This window comes from Gadus chalcogrammus, chromosome 11 (assembly GCF_026213295.1).
Source record: "Gadus chalcogrammus isolate NIFS_2021 chromosome 11, NIFS_Gcha_1.0, whole genome shotgun sequence".
In the NCBI taxonomy this organism is placed as follows: Eukaryota; Metazoa; Chordata; class Actinopteri; order Gadiformes; family Gadidae; genus Gadus; species Gadus chalcogrammus.
In genome coordinates, this window is record NC_079422.1 from 17,133,036 (window position 1) to 17,153,384 (window position 20,349).

Here is a 20,349-nt window from a genome sequence, read left to right on the forward strand (position 1 = left end):
CAATCTTCCCCTTCTCCTTGTCTGAAACTTGTGTTCAGTGAGGTGAAGCTGAGCTTGGCGTCCTTCCTGTCCGACCGCATCGTGGACGAGATCCTGGAAGCTCTGTCCAGCTCACAACACACTCTGGTATGTTTTTTTTTTTTTGAAGATATACTCTAACCAAGCTCTCTCTCGCTCTCTCTCTCTCCGACATCATGTGTCTGTACAGCTGACCAGTGTGATTGCGCTGTTTATGTTCCCCACATTCTCTCCCCCCTATGTGTTCAGCCCCCCTCCCACACTCCTTCTTGCTCTCTCAATTAATCATGTCTCTCCGTTTGCAACATACCAAAAATAAAAATATTTAACACCAATTAATATTATTCTCTCTCCCCCCCTCGCTCTCTCTGTCTCTTACTCCCTCCCTCTCTGTCTCCCGCTTACTCTCTCTACCCCCCCACTCTCTATCTGTCTCTCTCTCTCTTCTTCCCTCCCCCCCCCCCCCCCCCCCAGGCAGACCACCTGGTGCGTCGGGGCCGGCCCCTGCTGCAGCAGGGCTCCCTGGACCTGGACGTCCCAGAGGAGCGGGTCCCTAAGAGGGCGTCCATGGAGATCCTGGAGGGCGAGCGACTGGACGACCTCGAGTGCATGGTAGGCAGTGTGGGGCGGGGCTTACTGTGTGTGTGTCAGTTAGGTCCTTTAGTGTCCCAAAGGGGATCATTGTTTTCACACAGTCAAGTTGGTTTCAGGGAAGCATACATTTAAGAAGGCACAACGTAGTGTAGCAACACTGTGTAGCAAACAGATAACAAATCAACTCTCTTCCAACATAAACAGATAACAGATAAACCCTCTTCCCACATATACCACAGAAAAACATATCGAAACATATAGACAGCAGCAATCATGACATCAATCCATGACCCCCCACCTGATAGATAACAAACCCTCTCACCACGGAAAAACATGTAGACATGTAGGAATAAACATGACATGGACAATATACAGTGATGAAAAATCTACATATTTTTGTTCAGTGCTATGATGGCTGAGGGGACAAAACTTATTTTAAAATTAGAGCGCATGTTTGTGTCTGTGTGCGCGCAAAATTCAATAATATGCGTCAATGAAATGCCATAGGCTGTTTGCTGCTAGCGAGTGAAGTGCTCTGTGATCTGTTCTGGTTGACTGCACCTCCCTCTGTATGAAGCCATTTCAATTCTAGACCACTCTCAGCTCATTCCTGACCAATCAGGGCATCTCTTCCGTGACTGGTTGGTGGAATCCTTCTTGCCTGTCAATCAAATTCATTCACATGGCGCTTTCATAGCTCCACCACGTTGCATGAATACAACACCTCTCAACGGTGGCCACATTTTGGGAGGGAGAGGTTGTTTTTGGGATTGTTTATTTTCAAAAGTGTGTCCTCTTTTAGCCCGGGAGCCAGACCAATCTGCAAGCTTATGTTTATTTTCTCTGAAATGTTTGTCTGGCCCCTCTTCTTGTTCAAATCTGAGGCATTTGAACAACAAAGATTGCTGCCACTGATGTGTAACACATTTCATTGCTCTGATTGGTTGTGCAGCTGCAAATGTCGATGACGTCCGTTGGAAATAGAAAATGAAAGGTTTATTTGTGGATTGTTCCAGAGATATCAGGCCAGCTCTCTTCTGCTCTCTCTTCAAAACTCTTACCTTAACTTACCTACAGCACCTTAAGTATTGAATATAATATTGTTCAAGGTCTACACTGCCACACCAGCTCCCTCTGCTGGACAAACTATGTAATGGCTCATCGCAAAGAACAAAGCTTTTAATTTAGACCTCGTGGACAGTATCAATAGCTGTATACATCGAGGACCTTTTTTTTTTTTATATATATATTTTTTGGAATATTCAATGTATAGATATAAGAAAGTTTGATTCATAAGGCAAAATTTAGAGTTAGAAACCTAAAGCCTAGGTACAAAAACTAGAGCATATACTCTGGGGACCGTATGCACAGCAGAACATCTGTTGTGTTGACATGCACACGCACGTACACACACCAAGATGTGTGACCCCATCTGTTAGTTTTGTTTGTGCATATGAATGACTAATGAGCTAGCAGTTGGATCCTGGTGACTTTGTAAGTATGTGGGTGTGTCCGTCTGTCTTATTTATTCTGAGACTAGTGACATGGACAAATTATACAATTTGGATTTAATTTCCCGTGGGGGGGAAAAGGGCACAAGCTATCTTTTTTTAATATATTCTCAAGTAGTTGGTAGAAGAAAAGTTTAAGTTTTTAAAATGATAAGGAGTGGCAGTACATGTCAATGGTTCACCTTAACCCATCTCACCCAGTCCATTCTCTGGCCTCTTGATTTTGTGACCTTTTCTTTTCAAATGCTGCTATGGCTGTCTCTCTGCCCGCTCTTCCTCTTTCTCTCCTTGATCTGTTCCTCGGTTCTTACGGTGTGTTCGTTCTTTCTCTCTTTTTTTCATTCTGTTCTTCCTGTCCTCTCTGTCAACCTTCTCCTGGCTGTCATGAAGACTCTGTGCTGCACCAGCGTAAGTATCTCTGGGCACGCTTTCTTTCCCTCTCTTGCTCTCTCTGGCTCTCTCCCTTTCTCTCACTTTCTCCATCCATCATGTTAGTGTATTTGTTAATAGTACATCAGGTTAACCCGCAGAATAGGAACAACATGACAAAATAGTAGGAATGGTGTTCCTGTTCACTCTTGCAATATGGTTCTGCTGGTTTCCTACCACTCTTTCTCTGTAGTCCGTATTGCCATCCCTGTTTCACTCGGCCCTCATCTCTCTCTTGCTTCCTCACTCTCTCTTTCTCTGCTCCATCCGTCCCCATGTCACCTCCTCAACTGCTGCCCTCTGATTGGTTCACTTGTCCGTTCCAGTACAAGCGTTGCCTTTGTTGCCGTGTGGTATTGCGTTTGGTTTGGCCTCACGTGGTACACTGCTTTAATCCTGAGGACCTGATCGCATATAGACCCTCATGTCACTGTTTATGTCCTCGCTGCTGCTTCACCGACTCACGCTTGTGTGCCCGCTCATCCATTTGCCTTGGCTAGGACGTGTTGTCCGTTTTGGAGGGAAGGAGTATGCCAGTCGTGTTTTTAAAAGCACATTACTTGTTCATGGATGTGCACCGCTGTGTGGTGGTGATGATGCACGGTGTTCCTCACACAGTGTGCATCATTGGTGCAAATTTGCTTGACGAAGCACAAATTTGAGACCATTTGTGTTGTGCTCATTTGATCGTGTATTTGTGTTTTTATTTGTGTTTTGTGATGTCAGAATGACGTCCTCGCGCTTGTCCAATGAGATGCTGCACAATATAAGTCAAGTTCAGTTCATGAAGTGCTGGTTTTCTGATAATAAGTGTTACATGCTGTCTGATACAGCTTTAACCCAGCCCTTTAATAAGTATTTAACAGTATCCTCGTCGACAGAGTAGTGACTATAATATTAATATCCTTATTTTATCATTCAGAATCTGATGCAACTGTTACAAGCCAAGGTATAGAGTCATTCATTTTCTGTGACTTAAGTTCATGCCATTTTAAATGGAAGCGTTATCCTCATTAATTAATGGCCAGTTGTCCATTATGGAAATGGGCATGATGTACATAAATCAGATACATTAGATGCGTATAATATGCAGGGAATGAATTTACAGTTCTATGACGTGACCGAGTTATCGATATCCAGTCTAACCCCCTCTCCCCGACCCCTTGTGTTTCTAGATGACCCCTAAATCCAAGAGGAAAAGCATCCACAGCCGAATGCTGCGGCCGGTGTCCCGTGCCTTCGGTGAGGGCTCCCCTCCACTCCTCAGCGTTCCAACCCACCAGTGCCCCCTTCACACCACCAGTGCCCCCTTCATAGCGTCCTACACCACCAGTGCCCCCTTCACAGCGTTCTACCCCACCAGTGCCCCTTCATAGCGTCCTACACCACCAGCGCCCCATCATAGAGTCCTACCCCACCCGTGCCCCCTTCATAGCGTCCTAAACCACCAGTGCCCCCTTCATAGCGTCCTACACCACCAGCGCCCCCTTCATAGCGTCCTACACCACCAGCGCCCCCTTCATAGCGTCCTACCCTACCAGTGCCCCCTTCATAGCGTCCTACACCACCAGCGCCCCCTTCATAGCGTCCTACCCTACCAGTGCCCCCTTCATAGCGTCCTACACCACCAGCGCCCCCTTCATAGCGTCCTACCCTACCAGTGCCCCCTTTACAGCGTGAAGGCGGCACGCTCAAGTTAATCACACACACTGACAATCTCAAAAAACACTATCGGTACCTGACAGACATTGCATACAATCACCTCTTCATTCATAACTGTTTACGTACTTCATTAGCATACCAGTGTTATATATGCATTACTGCTGTGCTATTACATTAAATCATGTTGTATCTTTTGCTGCACCTCTGGCACTGCTACTTCTTCATTTCACTGTATACACTTCAATGCATGTTACAAATATAACTCATGACTCTCCGCAAACAGTTGTCCCGTCCCATCTCCCTGCGACCCCTAGCCCCATCCGGTCACCCCCTGACCTCCCAGTGTGTCTCCCCTCACAGAGATGGAGTTCGACCTGGACAAGGCCCTGGAGGACGTCCCCGTGCACATGGAGGACGCGCCCGCCTCGGCCCAGGCCCCGCCCGCCGCCGCCTCGCACAAACACGACAAGCGTCCGTCGGGCGCCATGGGCGAGCTGCCGTCGCAGGAGGCAAAGAAGCTGCAGCACTTCACCAAGCTGCGGCCGCGCCGCAACAAGAAGCTGCCCTCCACTAAGATACCCGTAGGTGGACCGACGGGAACCAGGGGCTACTGAGGGGCGTCGTCTTTCAACTTTACCCTGCCGCCGATTGGATTAGCCTCAGCCAATCGGGTCGCGAGTTTCCGTGAACGTTAACGGTGTGAGTGTGAATAGCCGTTACAAGCCGTTTGGAAAATATGCCTCTTCTGACAAGTGGGCATGTCCACCTAGATGGCTGACGGATAGATGAGCAACGTTTGCTGCAGTCAACTGCTGGTAGACTGATCCATCCAGCACACATCTAGGTGGACGCGCCCACTTGTGATGTCAGAAGAGACCGATTTTTAAAACGGTTTGTAACGGCTAATCACTCTCACAATTGGTGGTATAATATGGGACCTTTAACGTTTTTTCCTGTCGATCGTGGTATGTTTTACGCTGCGCACTGCTGGCGATCCATGAGGATCGCTCAGGCGATGCATAGATTAATGTATCCGAAACATGGTTTGATGGTTGAAGGGAACGGGATGACCACTTTAGGAACGACCCATGCGTCAAAACTGGGGTTATGTTGACTCATTGGGGTTGACGCTGTTCTTCTCCTCGTGTCCGACAGCAAACGGGCCAGGCCCCGGCTCAGGACGGCGAGCAGAACGGCCTCATGGGACGCGTGGACGAGGGCGTGGACGAGTTCTTCTCCAAGAAGGTGGCCAAGATGGACTCCAAGTAAGAGTTGTTGCTTTTCGATTGATTTTATTTTGGTTTTCCATTTTAGATTTGTCCCCTGACCTCTTTTCTGTGTGCACCATCCTTTACTTTAGCTTTTATGATGTGCGCCTATGGAATTAAATTCCTGAACACATAAAAAGTGCCCCAACTGTTCCCAGTTTTAAAACTAGACTCAAGACTAAACAGTTTTAAGTTGCTTTTTGATAACTGCCGACTTGCACTCTGTTTTATGCCCTTTTACCTAATTTATAAATGTATACCCTCTGATTTCTTACTTTATATATTTATTTGTTCGTATTTTTACACTATGATTACTCTATGATTATTCATTCTTACACTTGCCTTTTTTGATTCTATATTTTATTGTGTGTTTTTATTATTATCATAGCTTTCGTTCAGCACATTGAGTTTCACTTGTCTCTGAAATGGGCTCTATAAATAAACTTGTCTTACTTAATGGGTCGAATCCCTTCCTTCCGTCTCTCAGGCGTGCTTTCAAGAGCTCCGACTCCCAGGACGGAGAGAAGAAGAAGAGTAAGGGCTTCCTCAACCTCATCAAATCACGCACGTCCAAATCGGATAAATCCGACAAGTCGGACAAAGCGGAGAAGTCTGAGAAGAGCCAAGCGTCTCCCCAGGCCTCGGCTTCTGGGTCTCCCGCCGCCACCCCCCCCATCCCTGAGGAACCCGCCTCCCCGAAGATGGGCCTTAAGAGCCCCCCACTGGAGCACAAGTCCAGGTAGGGACGGACCACGAGGACGTCCTATTGGTTCTCTACTCATGGCTGTCCTATTGGTGCTCTCCTCTGTCTGTCCTATTGGTTCGCTACTCCTGCCTCTCCTATTGGTTCCCTTCTCCTCCCTGTCCTATTGGTTCTCTACTCCTGCCTCTCCTATTGGTTCTCTTCCCCTCCCTGTCCTATTGGTTCTCTACTGATGGCTGTCCTATTGGTGCTCTCCTCTGTCTGTCCTTCTGGTTCGCTACTCCGGCCTCTCCTATTGATTCTCTTCTCATGCCTGTCCTATTGGTTCTCTTCTCCTCCCTCTCCCATTGGTTCTCTTCTCATGCCCGTTCTATTGGTTCTCTTCTCATGCCTGTTCTATTGGTTCTCTTCTCCTCCCTCTCCTATTGGTTCTTTTCTCATGCCTGTCCTTTTGGTTCTCCTGTCTGTCCTATTGGTTCTCTTCTCATGCCTGTTTAAAGTGATGGTTAAAGTTGTTTACGCCTTTTGCTCAGTGGCAAAATCATTGGCCAAATCTGTCTATTTTAACACGGTTAAGCCTAACTGTGATTTTATTAATATTCAATCTAGGATGAGGGTTATCAAACGTGACCTTGATAGTGCTGTATCAACAACTGGTTTGTGCACATTTCATCAGGCACCTACTAAACTAAATGATTGTGGTGACAACCGTAGTTTAGGAAAACGATTGCAATGACGTCATCGGCAACAGACCCAGACTGGGGTCACGATCCGACCCGCTCCCAACACTAGTGATCGACCGATATATCTCTATATTTTTTTGGCATGATTTACAGACTTCCTATTTTAAATTTAGACATGTAACATTTGTTATCATCATTGTGTAACTTTTATGATGTAAATTGAGGGAGCAAATATCAACAACAAAAAAAATCTGAATCGGCATCGGCCCTAAAGAAACCCATATCGGTCTGTCTTTACCCAACACCGCCCGCCTCCCCCCCCCACCCTTCAGGGAGTCCCGGGACGCCAACACCCGCTCCCAGCACACGGACTACAGCAGCAGCTCGGACCGCTCGGAGGAGCTGCGCACCCCCGACTCCATGGACGAGCCCTGGGAGGGGGGGTCCGACGGCCGGGCCAGCCCGCTGGGGGGGCGGCGCTACCCCGGGGTGCAGGTGATGGGCTGTGGCCTGCTGGCCGAGATGAAGGCCAAGCAGGAGAGGAGAGCCCACAAGGTGAGGCCTGGGTGGCTGAGGGGGAGGGGGAGGTGGGGAGGCCCGGTCCCGCCCACCAGCACCCGGTCCCGCCCACCACCCTGTACCTCCCATTTATATTGGATATGATTCATTTAGTTTCAGTTTTTTCGTTGGGTGTTCTTCTATTCTTGAAGTTTTTTTAATTGTTTGTAAAAAAATAATAATAATAATCATATCCCTTCCTTAACTTGATGATGTATCAGAAGAATATGTTTCTTACAAACATTAAAAAAAACGGAATATGGAACCGAAACATATCGGAAGACGTCTGCTAAATGCCCTAAATGTAATGTAAGAAAGTCCTTGTGTGTGCAAACGTGCATGGCAATAATCCTCTTTATGTTTGCATCAGTGATGGAGGTGTCCAATCCACAATGAAGGACAATTCTCAGTGTAGCATTGTGAAAAGCCAGGTTATTCTTTTTTTGTGAATAGATTTCAGCAAACTTTTGCAAAGGGTCCAAAACAAACTAAACTTGTGCGTCTGGTTGTTCACTGGCATACTCTTGTTACCGCTCTTTTTTTGAAATCGTCTTAATTCATGTACCTTTGAATTGTTTGTCCCTTCTCACCCAGTCGTCCAGCCCAGACAGACCCGACAGCAACTCAACAGGTATTTCAACCATTCTTCACCCAGTATATGCCTTTACGCTCACAAATAATACAATTGTAACGGTAGTAAATATCATGACATGTTTTTATTCAAGGCAAGACAGCTTTATTCATGTAGCACATTTCATACACGAGACAGACTCAAAGTGCTTCACGTAAAAACATTGTCATAAAATAAAATAATGGATAAGTAAAAGAAAAACATATGCAAAGAAAAAAAAAAAAGAATAAAATAGATTGTAAAATGTTTTTTTAACTTTGCCTCCATTTTCTAAGTGCAATGTATTGGGCACTCATAAGGTCACTGATGCTCAAGTACATTAGTTTATGTTCCTCTGGGGTGAGAAGTGATCTGAACACCCTGTGTCCCCCCCCCCCAGCCAAGCCCCCGGCCCCCCAGGCCCCCGACAGCCGACCGGCCCCCGCCTCCAAACCGGAGCCCGCCCCCTCCGGGCCCCCGGAGAAGACCGGCCCCGCCCCCCGGGGCGAGACCAAGGCGGAGGCGGCAGGCCCCCCCCGCCTCCGGGCCACCTCCTCGCCGACCCCCGGCGGGAGCCCCAAGCCCCCCGTGCCTCAGGGGACCAAGCCCGTCCTGGGGGCCCGGCCCAGCATCGCACTGAAGCCACGGACCCCCAGCAGCAGGAGCATCGGTAGGTCACCCTCACCCTCACCCTCCCTAACCTCACCCTCCCTAACCTCACCCTCCCTAACCTCACCCTCCCTAACCTCACCCTCCCTAACCTCACCCTCCCTAACCTCACCCTCCCTAACCTCACCCTCCCTAACCTCACCCTCATCCTCCCTAACCTCACCCTCCCTAACCTCACCCTCCCTAACCTCACCCTCACTAACCTCACCCTCACTAACCTCACCCTCACTAACCTCACCCTCCCTAACCTCACCCTCACTAACCTCACCCTCACTAACCTCACCCTCACTAACCTCACCCTCCCTAGCCTCACCCTCACCTACCTCACCCTCACCTACCTCACCCTCACCTACCTCACCCTCACTAACCTCACCCTCACTAACCTCACCCTCCCTAACCTCACCCTCCCTAACCTCACCCTCAATGACCTCGCCCTCACTAACCTCACCCTCACTAACCTCACCCTCAATGACCTCGCCCTCACTAACCTCACCCTCACTAACCTCACCCTCACTAACCTCACCCTCACTAACCTCACCCTCACTAACCTCACCCTCACTAACCTCACCCTCACTAACCTCACCCTCACTAATTTCACCCTCACTAGCTGCCTCCTCAAGGAGTACTATCCTTAGTGGACTAATGATGCTACTACTTTACCTTCAGTATTATGGCACCTCAAATTCACCATTTCTCAACAAAGGACACGGCTTTCTTTCGTTAAATGTTCCTTTAATATATTACATTTAAAATTTAATCTAAAGCTACTATTGATATTTTCCAATTTTTTCCAAAAACTGCTGTCATGATCAATTCAATCCAAGACATGACCTGACCTTGTTGTTCTTCCCTCTCTCCCTGGCGTTAGATGACCCCTCAGACTCCCCGAGAGCTTCTCCTAAGGTTGCCATTCTCCCATCCGGCCTCAAGAGGGCGCTCTCGGACAAGGAGAAAGACGGCAGCTCCAAGGAGGGGGGTGCCTTCAACCAGACAGCTGCACAGGATGGTGAGTCACTAATGCCCTTATATGGAAGAAGAGCTGTCCTGACAGCCAGCCCACCCGTAGTCTGCCTATTGAGGGTGTCATCTGTCAACATTACTTTGATGCCGATTGGACTAGCTTTAGCCAATCGGGTCGTGAGTGTCTTATATACACACCATTGGCGAATGTTAATCGCTAAGATTTTTGCTAAGGACAATTTTTCACATTCAAATAAAACCACAAAATACAGCATACACATCATTATATTAGTTATGCCTTCGCTGATTGGCCAAGTTATTATGTATATAGCTTATGAAGCACTTTGAGCACTGGGAAAAGCGCTATATAAAATTGATCTATTATTTTATATATATATATTCCGTGCCGAGCTGCACGGGTTGGGCTAGTTTCTGACTAATATCTTGAAGCAAATCAGAGGTGCACTTGGATAACGTTTTCTTCCTTAGCTTATCTGCTTTTCTCTCGTTCCCTCTCAGAGAAAGACTCGCCACCCCAAAGCACTATCTCCGGCGGCGATCCAAGTGTGACCAAGGACGCCCCCCCCACCGACAAGGCAGTGGAGCCCAAGTCATGTGACTCCAAGGGGAAAGGCGAAAATAACTTAATCTTACCCTAACCGAAGAACACAAAATCCCCCGATGACGCCGAGTGATCAGCTGATGGGACAGTGGGACAGATGTCTCCTTTTGGTATTTTTCCTCTATAAAAAAGAAAAGTGGGGTTGGCCGAAGGGTCAGTCGGGGGACGGACAAATCGACCGCGTTGGCAAGAGCTTGTTCGGCTAAGCTTTGACCCAGCTGACCGCCAGAGCAGCGAGACAAACTTTGATTTCTTACGTAGCATATTCCTAACGCAACGGAAGGACGTGCCACGCGCTTCAACCTGACTCTCTTCCGGGAGTAAGCGCTTTCAGGTTTTACAGAACTGTTGGCCCGATTTCCATTCACACCGTTCACTTGCTAGCCTAACCAAACCAAACTCCTTCCTTTAGGCCAATGTGTGTGTGTGTGGAGCGTATGCTAGTCTAACTCGAGGAGGTTAACGCAATAGCCCAGTTCTAGCCGCGGCCTGTCCCAGGGACCAATGGTTACGATAACAGAATCACTGTACTGTACTTGAACTCTGAATACATGACTTAACTAATACACCGTCACCTTACTATCTTGTCCTTACTTTTGCAAACAATACATGCAATACTTTACTCTTTGTTTTGTCATCCCTGTGTAGGGGGATTTCTCAAGCCAATATGCAATTCACTTTACTTGAAATTAATGGATAGTTGAAAAAATGTTTGGTTGATTTAGCTCGCCTGACGTCATCGGATTCAAAAATGATGTCAGTCTCTTTGCCAGATCATCGATCTGCAAATAACTTTTTACTTCCCTGATTTGCCACTCCAAACATTGTGGCTCGCATTCACTCACTCACTCACTCACTCTGCATGGAAGTGACTTGGATTCCGTGCTGCGTTGCTTTCCCTCATAACCCATCAGTCTGGCTACAGAACTGTTAATCTGTCACACTGTGCTCGGCACAATACACTGTGCAAGAGACTATCTTTTCTGTTTTCCTGTTAACAGTGTATTGGCTGGCAGAGAAACAATAAATAATAAACAAATAGAATACATTTTATAACGTGTGTCTCGTTAAGAGGACGGGCATTCATGTCTGTCATGACAGCGATTCCTGCATGTGTGCTTTAGGCTGTGAGCCGTACACGCAACTGCTCCTGAATGTCGCTGCAATGTGGACTCAAGACACTCGTCCGTGTCTGCTAGAATGTGTAGCGCTATTTGGTCTATTGCATTTTGGCATTAAAGATGAAAGGTCACAAAGGTTTTTCACAAAGCCTGTAAATGATTTAAGCAGCAGACGGAGTCATTGCTTCTACAGGTATTTCAACAGGTTTTGCCTCCAACAGGGAACACGTTTCCGAAGTCACAGGTTTTTTTTAAACTGATTGTCGTTTTTGGCGTGGACACTGAAATAATCCAATAAACCAAGGCTTTCCCGGAAGCTGAGGTATCGCTAGCTTTCATCTCTGACTGGTTACTGAGGTTTTTCTGACTTTCGTAGACATTTATTGGATGAATCAATAAAACGGGCATAACAAAAGCCGTTGTATTCTCTGTGGTGAATTCAGGTCACATTTGCTCTTGAAATTATGTATAGAACTCAAGGATTTAGTTTCCGATAAATCAATGGTGAAGCACGCTAGTTCACTCTTCATATGTTGCCTTCAACATGTCTACAGTCAGTGTTTGGAGAATCACAGCATCAAATAGTCTGGTTATATTTTAAGGTACAAGGAACAACCAACACATGCAACTATATAATTTAATGGTTTGACTGTAATGGTATTTTCGAGCAGAATTTCCTTTTTGCTCCGTTTGTCAAATGTACTTTAGTGTTGGTCCATGTTTTTTGAATAAGGTGGAATTTGGGGATGTTAAAAATGAACTTAATGCTCATTGTGGACTTCTTTAGTCTTATAGAGAAACACCGTCTGAAGAGATACAAGTCGGTTAAGATTTACTCTTGGACCCCCAGGGTGATAAAAGAAAAGGTTTCCCACAGGCGTCTTCCATTCCCTGATTGCTTTTGCCTGCACATGCTTCAGTTATGTAGGGATAGCAGCGGCCATCTTTCTGTGTGTGTGTGTGTGTGTGTGCGCGCGCGCGCGTGTGTGTGTGTGTGTGTGTGTGTGTGTGTGAGAGCGCGAGAGAGAGACTGCACGACAGGACTGAGTTGTATTGTAGGTTTACATATGTGTTTTTCATACATGTGGGTATGTGTGGAGACATGGATGTGTAGTATATGCACAAGTGATGGAAAAGTACACTGTGATATGTTCACACACCTTTGTGAAGACAGCAAATCAAGTTTTGGTACTAAGTAAACTACTATACTACAGATTTGTATGTAACTTATTTTGGGGGGGGGGGGGGTTAGGGGTGGCAAACGACAAGTCGGTGGTGTCTTCATTTTTTCTTGTTTTGCATGTAAATAGTCTGTGATGCAGACGATAGATCTTTGTGCATATTACTTTGTCATACAACGTAATCAATTGATTCAATCAAATGTTCTTGTGCCATGAAAAGAAAAGGTTTGATTCATGTTTTAATCGTATGAAATGATTATTTCGTATTTGTTTCGGATGAATATTCCATCTTATCATCCCGTTCGCAGTCTTGTTTGTACGTAGATGTAGGTTGATTTCCTGATAAGTTAACGTGTCTTATGGCTCTATTATGTCATTCTACTGGTGTTGAACAGTGCTCTGTGTGAATACTAATACAAACATTAAAAGATTTTTGCAGGCTTTGAAACAAAATCAAACACCCGCCGTGTATTATCTTGTGTCATCTCAAGGGGCTCCAAGGGACCTGCATGCAGTGCTTTAACCTCGCCACTAGAGGGTGTAATCAAAGTCCCAGCCAGCCCCATCTTTAACCCACTTTATTTCTCTAGCATTCTATGTAAGTTGATTTGTTTGAAGGTGCATTATGTTATCCCAGAGAAAAGGAAAAATATAACAATTATATGAATTAAGTTCCCTTTCTCTCTTGTTGCTCCTGCTCCCCCTCTCTTGCTATCCTTTCCATCTCTTTCTCTCTCGCTCTCTCGCTCTTGCGCTCTCTGTCTCTCGCCCTCCCTCTCCCACCCTGGTATATATATATATATATATTTAAGGCCAGAAGGGCTGTTTCTTTACTTGGGACTCCTCTGGTGTACAGCAGTCACCACACACTGAGAGAGCACTGTTTAGGAGGTCAGGACAGAAGGAGTGCTTGCTGAGATGGAGAGGGCTTTTGATCAACTGGATGCCGCGGAGTTCCTGGCGATCTGGCACCACTTTGATGCTGATGGTGAGGATGAAGTGATTAACTTTTAAAGAAGGTTTATTAGAAGATATATACCCTTTTTTTTAATAAAAAAATTACAGATTTGATATCATTCAATAGCCTAATTAAACATCTTAATTAAACACATGACAGATGGTCCTAGTGGGTTTTCATAAACATTCAAAATTATTTATGACTTTGCGTAATGCAATGCAAAGCCTGCAATGAAATGTAACTTTATGTTGATGTTTAAACACTGGATAAGGAGACATGGAAACATTTGTGTGTTTTTCTTGGTAGATAATGGCTACATCGAGGGAAAAGAGCTTGATGAGTTTTTCCGTCATGTGATGAAAAGACTGGGCTCGCAGGTAGGTTGTTTGTTTTCTATCAAGTCTAATTTCATTAACCTATTCCCAACTTCCTCACCGTTCTTCAGGAAATTATTACAATCATAAGCGGAATGCTGCATTATCTTTTCTGAAAACTCTTGCATGCATCCCCAGCAGCAGATAATGTAAGGATGTGAAGAGTCCTGCATCCAATTCAAAAGTCAACATTTGTAGCCTCTGTAACGTTTTCAGACTATCACAAAACACATTTCTGAATGGACCTTTGTGCATTATTTACTAGGCTTCCCCAAAGAATATGACAATGTAGTGCTGATTGTTAAGGTGAATAACTAGTGCTGAACCATAGACATAGTAGTTAAACAAAATAGCAAATTCTGTTTTGGGGCATCTATCAAATAGTGCAATAGTCTCTGCAACACAGTCAATCTTATTGTGGCAATCTGCCTTTGGGTGTGGCGGGTTGTAAACAGGACAACGTGATTAAAGTGCTCTGGTTCTTCTCGGGATGAAGGGTGGCGGGGGAGAAGCCCCTAATTACATCCTTCATGGATTTCCAGTAATGTCACAATAAGTCTACCCATTAAAAATGTTCATTGTGGGTGGATGGACCTAAGCTACACCCTGTCCTATGAACAACGCCCCATGCATTACATGATCAATTATAATCTTGTCTGAAGGAGGCAAACAATTGTTACCAAGCTGAACACACTCACTTAACAAAGTGTGTGTGTATGTGTGTCGTTATAAGTGTGTGTGGGTGTATCTTCTGTTAAATGGAGTTAGAGAAAGCAAACAGATCACAACCACAGTTCAATATCACTGCACTATATCTGGTCAGTGTTGGACCGGTAAAAGCAGGTCTATTCCGTTCTATCCTACACAATATCAACAAAGAAATGGATGCACAATTTAGACCATATATTGTTAAAAATCTGCCTAGCAACTGGGCCCTGATGCCTCCAAAGATGAGCTCATTAGCTAAGTGGCTCCGGGCCATGTCTCTGATTTATTAACCCTTTTGAAGATAGCACTATGTTTCTATAGTTACCTCTCCTATAATGCTTTGACAGTTCAGGGCACAACTCAAATACAGAATAAGCAAACCCATCCAATGTGCAGCTTGCAACAGGTAAACCACATGAGCAAAACCAAATCGAATCTGGCATGATTCAAATTATTTTATTATTATTAATTTTTTCCATACGTTTTCTATTTTCACTTTCAGTATTTATTTTATCCTGTCGCCGGGAAGGCCTTCCCCTCGGCCCCGTAAAGGACTCTGTTTGCTTTGGGACAACCTGGGGAAACAGCAAGTGTTTGTTCAGCTGGAGTAGCAATCATTAACAATGAAAGCAGTTCACTGCCTTTAATTACAGCCACACTCACACGTACAACAACACTGAGGAGTGTTTATACGATAGAGAATATGTAACCTTTTTGTTTAAAGATTACTTGTCGTCACCAATCCGGTCACTGCAGTGAAATGACTGCTGGTTTGGGAGTTTATCAACAGCTGACATATGATGATTGTGGTAATTTTTGGACATCACACAATGGTCACAAAACAAACAACCTGTTGCTTCGCGTGGCCGGTGCAGGGCGTTGGAACTCTTCCAGGAGCGTTCTCAGTATTCATGACCAGTGCTAGTAGCTCGGCTCTGTAGCTCAACCTGCTAGTGCGACAACCATACGGGCAATGTGCCTTTTAGCAACCCGGGTGTGATCCTATAGAACTTGTCATTCCCTCTCTTCTGCCGCATGCTTTCCGGTCTCTCTTCCATGCCCTGTCAGTAAAGGCACAGAAGAGCCCATAAATATAGAGTAGCTATGAATCAGGTTCAACCATAATTCTGCAAAGCAGAGAATAAAATAAATAATAATAAGGTTTGCTCTTCTATTCTATTGCAGGAAACAACAGAGGAGAATGTACAGAAGCTGAAGCAGAGGTTCATGTCGACTTACGATGTCACGGCCGACGGAAAACTACAGATCCAAGAGGTATTGGACCTCTGCACCCATGCTGCCTTCTTGGATCTAACAACTAAATTAGATATCGAATAGATTGTCCCAACATTTTGTTTGAACAATTTTGAAAATAAATATTTTGAAAAAAAATGTATACATCGACCACTATCCACACCATCTACGCAATGTTCACGATAAAGAATAGGTGGACCATTCGTTTGGTGGCTCTTTCTCTTGCATAGGTCCATATGCGTAGACCAAGAAACTGACATTATGTACTGGTTGGGTGGTAAAAATGTATCATGTTTTATAGTGCTTCTTACTTTTTATATGGCTTTATATTGCTTTATGCTGTCATGTGACAAGGGCTTTACGATAAGAAAAGTTGGCAGTGGTAAATTACTTACACTTACTTTTACTGGGAAAAATTTGGGACAATCCATTAGTGCCAATCCTGTAATGCACTACCATTCAGCTGACCAATTGAAATCATTTAACTGCATGCAGAGAGCCAATCTATAGTTGTCAGCAGTTAATGGCTGGAACCAGGCTTACATAAGGGAGATAGGGACCCAGGGACAAAGAAACTATGGATACAGAAAGTAAAGCAGCAATAACTATTCAAACAATATGTTCATGCTTCTTTTATTTATTTATTTATTCATTTATATATATATAGATATATATATATACACACACACACATAATGTTTAAACTATTTCTAACTAGTTACTGGGCTTGTCTGACATCATTAAAATCCAACATCGGAAAAGGTGAATCTCATAGCAAAGCTACAAAAGTGAGGGTTTTCTCCTGAAAGACAAGAGTCCTCCACTTTATGTCCTTACAGTATGCATATCACACACAATACGTTTGTTGCATGCAGCGCTGTATTGTCAGTAAGCCTCCAGTTAAAGCCGCATTATGCAGCAGAAAGTCAACACGTGTCTCTGAGTTCAAACTCATCAGTTGAGATGGACAGTAGTGCGGCATTTACCGCAATGGCAGTCATATTTGGTGTGGGTCCAATTTAATCTCCTAATGCAAGGTCAATATGATTAAGGAGCAACGTGGGCGGGCGAAAGGCAGGGAGGGAGTGGCGCAAAGAGAAGGAGGAAAAGAGAGATTTCTTTACAGGACAGAAATCACAATGATAAAATTCCAGATTAGGCCTATCCGAATTTATCAGAAAATCGACAATAATCCTTGATTGCTAACAAAGCTAAAAATAGCTTACAAGCGAACATATCGTTAATATATTACTAATAATAATAATATATATTTTGAATTATGAAGGATTAATATTTTATTCGTCTTATTATCCATAGTATAATTATTACCATACACCGTGTCTCTCCAGTTGGCGCTCATGATCCTGCCCGCAGACGAGAACTTCCTGCTGGTGTTCCGCAGGGAGGCTCCTCTGGATAACAGCGTTGACTTCATGAAGGTGAGTCGAAGAGGCTCATCGCTGATCTGTTAACACCGCGTGGTCCACTGAACAAAGCCCTCGTCAACCGCTCTCACACGGATGATCAAATCTATCTCCACTCGTTGAATACCGCTTAATTGTGAAGAAAAAGTAAACCTCAGCCGAGGACACAATTACACAAATAATATTTTGAAGTAAATAACCTTATAAAATACGTTTTATAAGTGGCAAAATTAGAAGGTGCAAGTTCTCTTTTTGTCCCGCTGGTAATCCAGAATTTGAGGATACAGTTGAGGCCAACTGCTTGGGAGTGTATTTGCTGCCATCTGGTGGTCAGATATAGAATTACATAGCTTTGGCATGACCGAACCAGCTAAATTTTTCGTTGACCCTGAATCAGACATTAGCGATCTTTTCTTCACAACAGATATGGAGGAAATATGACGTTGACTGCAATGGTTGCATATCAGCTCAGGAGCTAAAGGTTAGCATGAATACACACACACACATACACGCACGCGCGCGCGCGCACACATTTAACTGTGAAAAATAAATTGTTTACTGCAGTAGGAAAAAAAAAATCTTCATTCAAGTGTTTGGAAGCATGAGCAGCAGGTAAAAGGAAGTGACTAGTGATTGGAGGCAGGCTGTTGTTTGTGGACCATCTCATTCGTGTTATCTCCATTCAGGCTTTCCTTCGAGACCTTATCCAGCAGCACCACAAGGAAGTGTCACCTAGCAAGCTGGATGAGTACACTGATGCCATGGTCATTCTACTAATAACTGCACAGACAAACAGACACTTACACATTTTACAACCATGACATGGAAACAAAGAGACTCAGAGGCAGCGATTCATAGTAACCTCTATTCATGCTCCAAACATTTTACTTTCCTTCCTTGCAGATGAAAGTATTTGACAAAAACAAGGACGGTTGTTTGGAGCTGAATGACATGGCCAGGTATTTTACTATCTTCTTGTTGAAACCTCAATTCCATGGTGCACAAAGGGGTTACCCTATAAATAGTAACATTTTTACCTCAATGTATCTTTATTCAGGATCCTGGCGATGGAAGATAACTTTTTGCTCCAATTTCAACTGGATGTGAGTAATAATACTAATTATTTATTTTTTGTTCCTATTTTGAATTGAGCATTGTGACAGAATAACTTATTTCTCTCTTCTCTCCTCTTATCCTAGCTCATTGTAAGTAATCATTGTTTTCTTTCACCTCATCCTCAGGCCTCCAGTCAAGGAGAGAGGAAAAGAGACTTTGAGAAGATCTTCACCCACTATGATGTCGTGAGTCTAAAGAAAAATCGAATCGATAATGAGTAGATAAAGAACAAACCAATACAATGAAGCATGATCACAAAACGGTTGGATTTGGCTTACAACGAATCAATCAATGAATCAATCAATCAATCAGATACTGACGTTGTCAGAGGGCCCCTAATGTGGTCCTGAGAAGCTGTTAACACCCGCATCGTGTGGATTTTAGAAAGCCACTTGACTACAGCGCGTTGCCAATGGGATGCTTTGTTAATCGGTTGAATTTCTCCCGTTAGAACAAGACGGGGGAGCTGGAGGGGGTGGAGGTGGACGGCTTTGTGAAGGACATGATGGAGCTGGTCAGGGTGAGTGCAGTGGTAGTCTCCGCCGCTTCATTTGTCGTGTCACTTCAAGGACGTATTGAAAACACTTTTGTCATTGGCTGTCGGCATTGTCACTCACAGAAATGTATACCGATTGAGGTGTGCGGGGGGACCCCACTATTTTTCACAGCAAAGTTATATATTAAGATCACAAGAAAGTTATATTTTATGTCACGCTCTTAAAAAATGACCAGACCTTGTGACCCTAACTGTCTATGGGAATGCCAAGTATATCCAAAGGAATACCAAAAAATGTATGATAACAGAGAACATTAACAATGACGTTAAGTGTGTGCGTTCGAAAAGAAAATACATTCTACTCTCTCTCTCTCTCTCTCTCTCTCTCTCTCTCTCTCTCTCTCTCTCTCTCTCTCTCTCTCTCTCTCTCTCTCTCTCTCTCTCTCTCTCTCTCTCTCTCTCTCTCTCTCTCTCTCTCTCTCTCTCTCTCTCTCTCTCTCTCTCTCTCTCTCTCTCTCTCTCTCTCCCTCACAGCCCAGTATCACAGCGAAAGAGCTGGACAAGCTGAAAGTAATCCTGCTGGGCCACTGTGATGTCAACAGGGATGGAAAGATCCAGAAGAACGAGCTGTCTCTCTGTCTGGGAGTGCGGCCCAGGCCTTAGGGCACACACCATTGAATGTGTCCCAATAGACCTCTGAAGAATAAGTCCCGTCTCCGCGGCTCCGGTTCCCTCGGTCAAATGTCTATGGGAAATACCATGGCGTTTTTGAATTATCGTAGGCCTACATAACAAACTCTGTAGGTGGCGAAGAAGTAAAAGCTGCGTCACGTTCTGAACTACACACTTTTTCCATCTAGTTTCGACTGGGTTTTTGAATTGTCGTTGCCGTTAAAGCAGCATTAATCATCGTTAACTACTTTAACGACATCGACAATCAGAAATCCCAGTCGAAACTAGATGGAAAAAGTGTGTAGGCCTAGTTCAAAACAAATATTGTTTGTAGAAAGAATGTTGAAACTCACAAATAAATAAATAACTCAAAAATAGTAAATGCCCTCTTCTTTAGAAGAGTGACGACAACAAATGGCCTGTTCCCACCTACGGCAAAGACCTTGCGAAAATGAGAATGAATGGAAATCAGTGTAAAGAGGGAAACGCACTGTTCCTCAAGCCAAACCCGGCCATGGAAATTAGGAAATCACTTCTACTTTATCGCCCTCATGCCTCATCTGAAAAAGGGTTTTCCCTTCATTATTTTTGCTCAATATACATGTTGAATCAACGGTGTTTTCCCACTATGACCACAGACAATGTATACTGTCTGTGTCCGTCAGCATGTTGCGTGAACGGATGTGTCGGTTGGTTTCGATTTACCCACATCAACCTCTCCATTTGTTAAGATTGGAAATAAAAATATACTAATTTAAG

General features: G+C 44.5%; 2 protein-coding genes across 3 annotated transcripts in view; both read left to right on the top strand.

Annotated features, from left to right (window-relative positions):
* LOC130392622 (F-actin-uncapping protein LRRC16A-like) overlaps positions 1 to 12,633 on the top strand; it is a 68,781-nt gene extending 56,148 nt beyond the window's left edge. The window contains exons 28-38 of the mRNA XM_056603186.1: positions 39 to 126; positions 493 to 630; positions 3,728 to 3,794; positions 4,575 to 4,795; positions 5,370 to 5,479; positions 5,970 to 6,221; positions 7,201 to 7,423; positions 8,021 to 8,057; positions 8,437 to 8,706; positions 9,574 to 9,711; positions 10,185 to 12,633. Of these exons, the coding sequence (XP_056459161.1) occupies positions 39 to 126; positions 493 to 630; positions 3,728 to 3,794; positions 4,575 to 4,795; positions 5,370 to 5,479; positions 5,970 to 6,221; positions 7,201 to 7,423; positions 8,021 to 8,057; positions 8,437 to 8,706; positions 9,574 to 9,711; positions 10,185 to 10,324 (1,684 nt within the window). The 3' untranslated portion in view covers positions 10,325 to 12,633. The remainder of the gene's footprint in view (positions 1 to 38; positions 127 to 492; positions 631 to 3,727; positions 3,795 to 4,574; positions 4,796 to 5,369; positions 5,480 to 5,969; positions 6,222 to 7,200; positions 7,424 to 8,020; positions 8,058 to 8,436; positions 8,707 to 9,573; positions 9,712 to 10,184) is intronic.
* Positions 12,634 to 13,385: 752 nt separating this feature from the next.
* scgn (secretagogin, EF-hand calcium binding protein) lies at positions 13,386 to 20,349 on the top strand. 2 transcript variants are annotated; one of them, XM_056603187.1, is made up of 11 exons: positions 13,386 to 13,577; positions 13,854 to 13,924; positions 15,815 to 15,904; positions 17,232 to 17,321; positions 17,731 to 17,787; positions 17,993 to 18,070; positions 18,210 to 18,265; positions 18,364 to 18,409; positions 18,548 to 18,607; positions 18,874 to 18,942; positions 19,453 to 20,349. In XM_056603187.1, exons 1-11 carry the CDS (start codon positions 13,508 to 13,510, stop codon positions 19,579 to 19,581), a joined length of 816 nt encoding a protein of 271 aa, XP_056459162.1. In that variant the 5' UTR covers positions 13,386 to 13,507; the 3' UTR covers positions 19,582 to 20,349. The 2 variants fall into 2 exon arrangements, with proteins under 2 accessions (XP_056459162.1, XP_056459163.1); XM_056603188.1 differs by lacking the exons at positions 13,386 to 13,577; positions 13,854 to 13,924 and adding an exon at positions 13,962 to 15,438.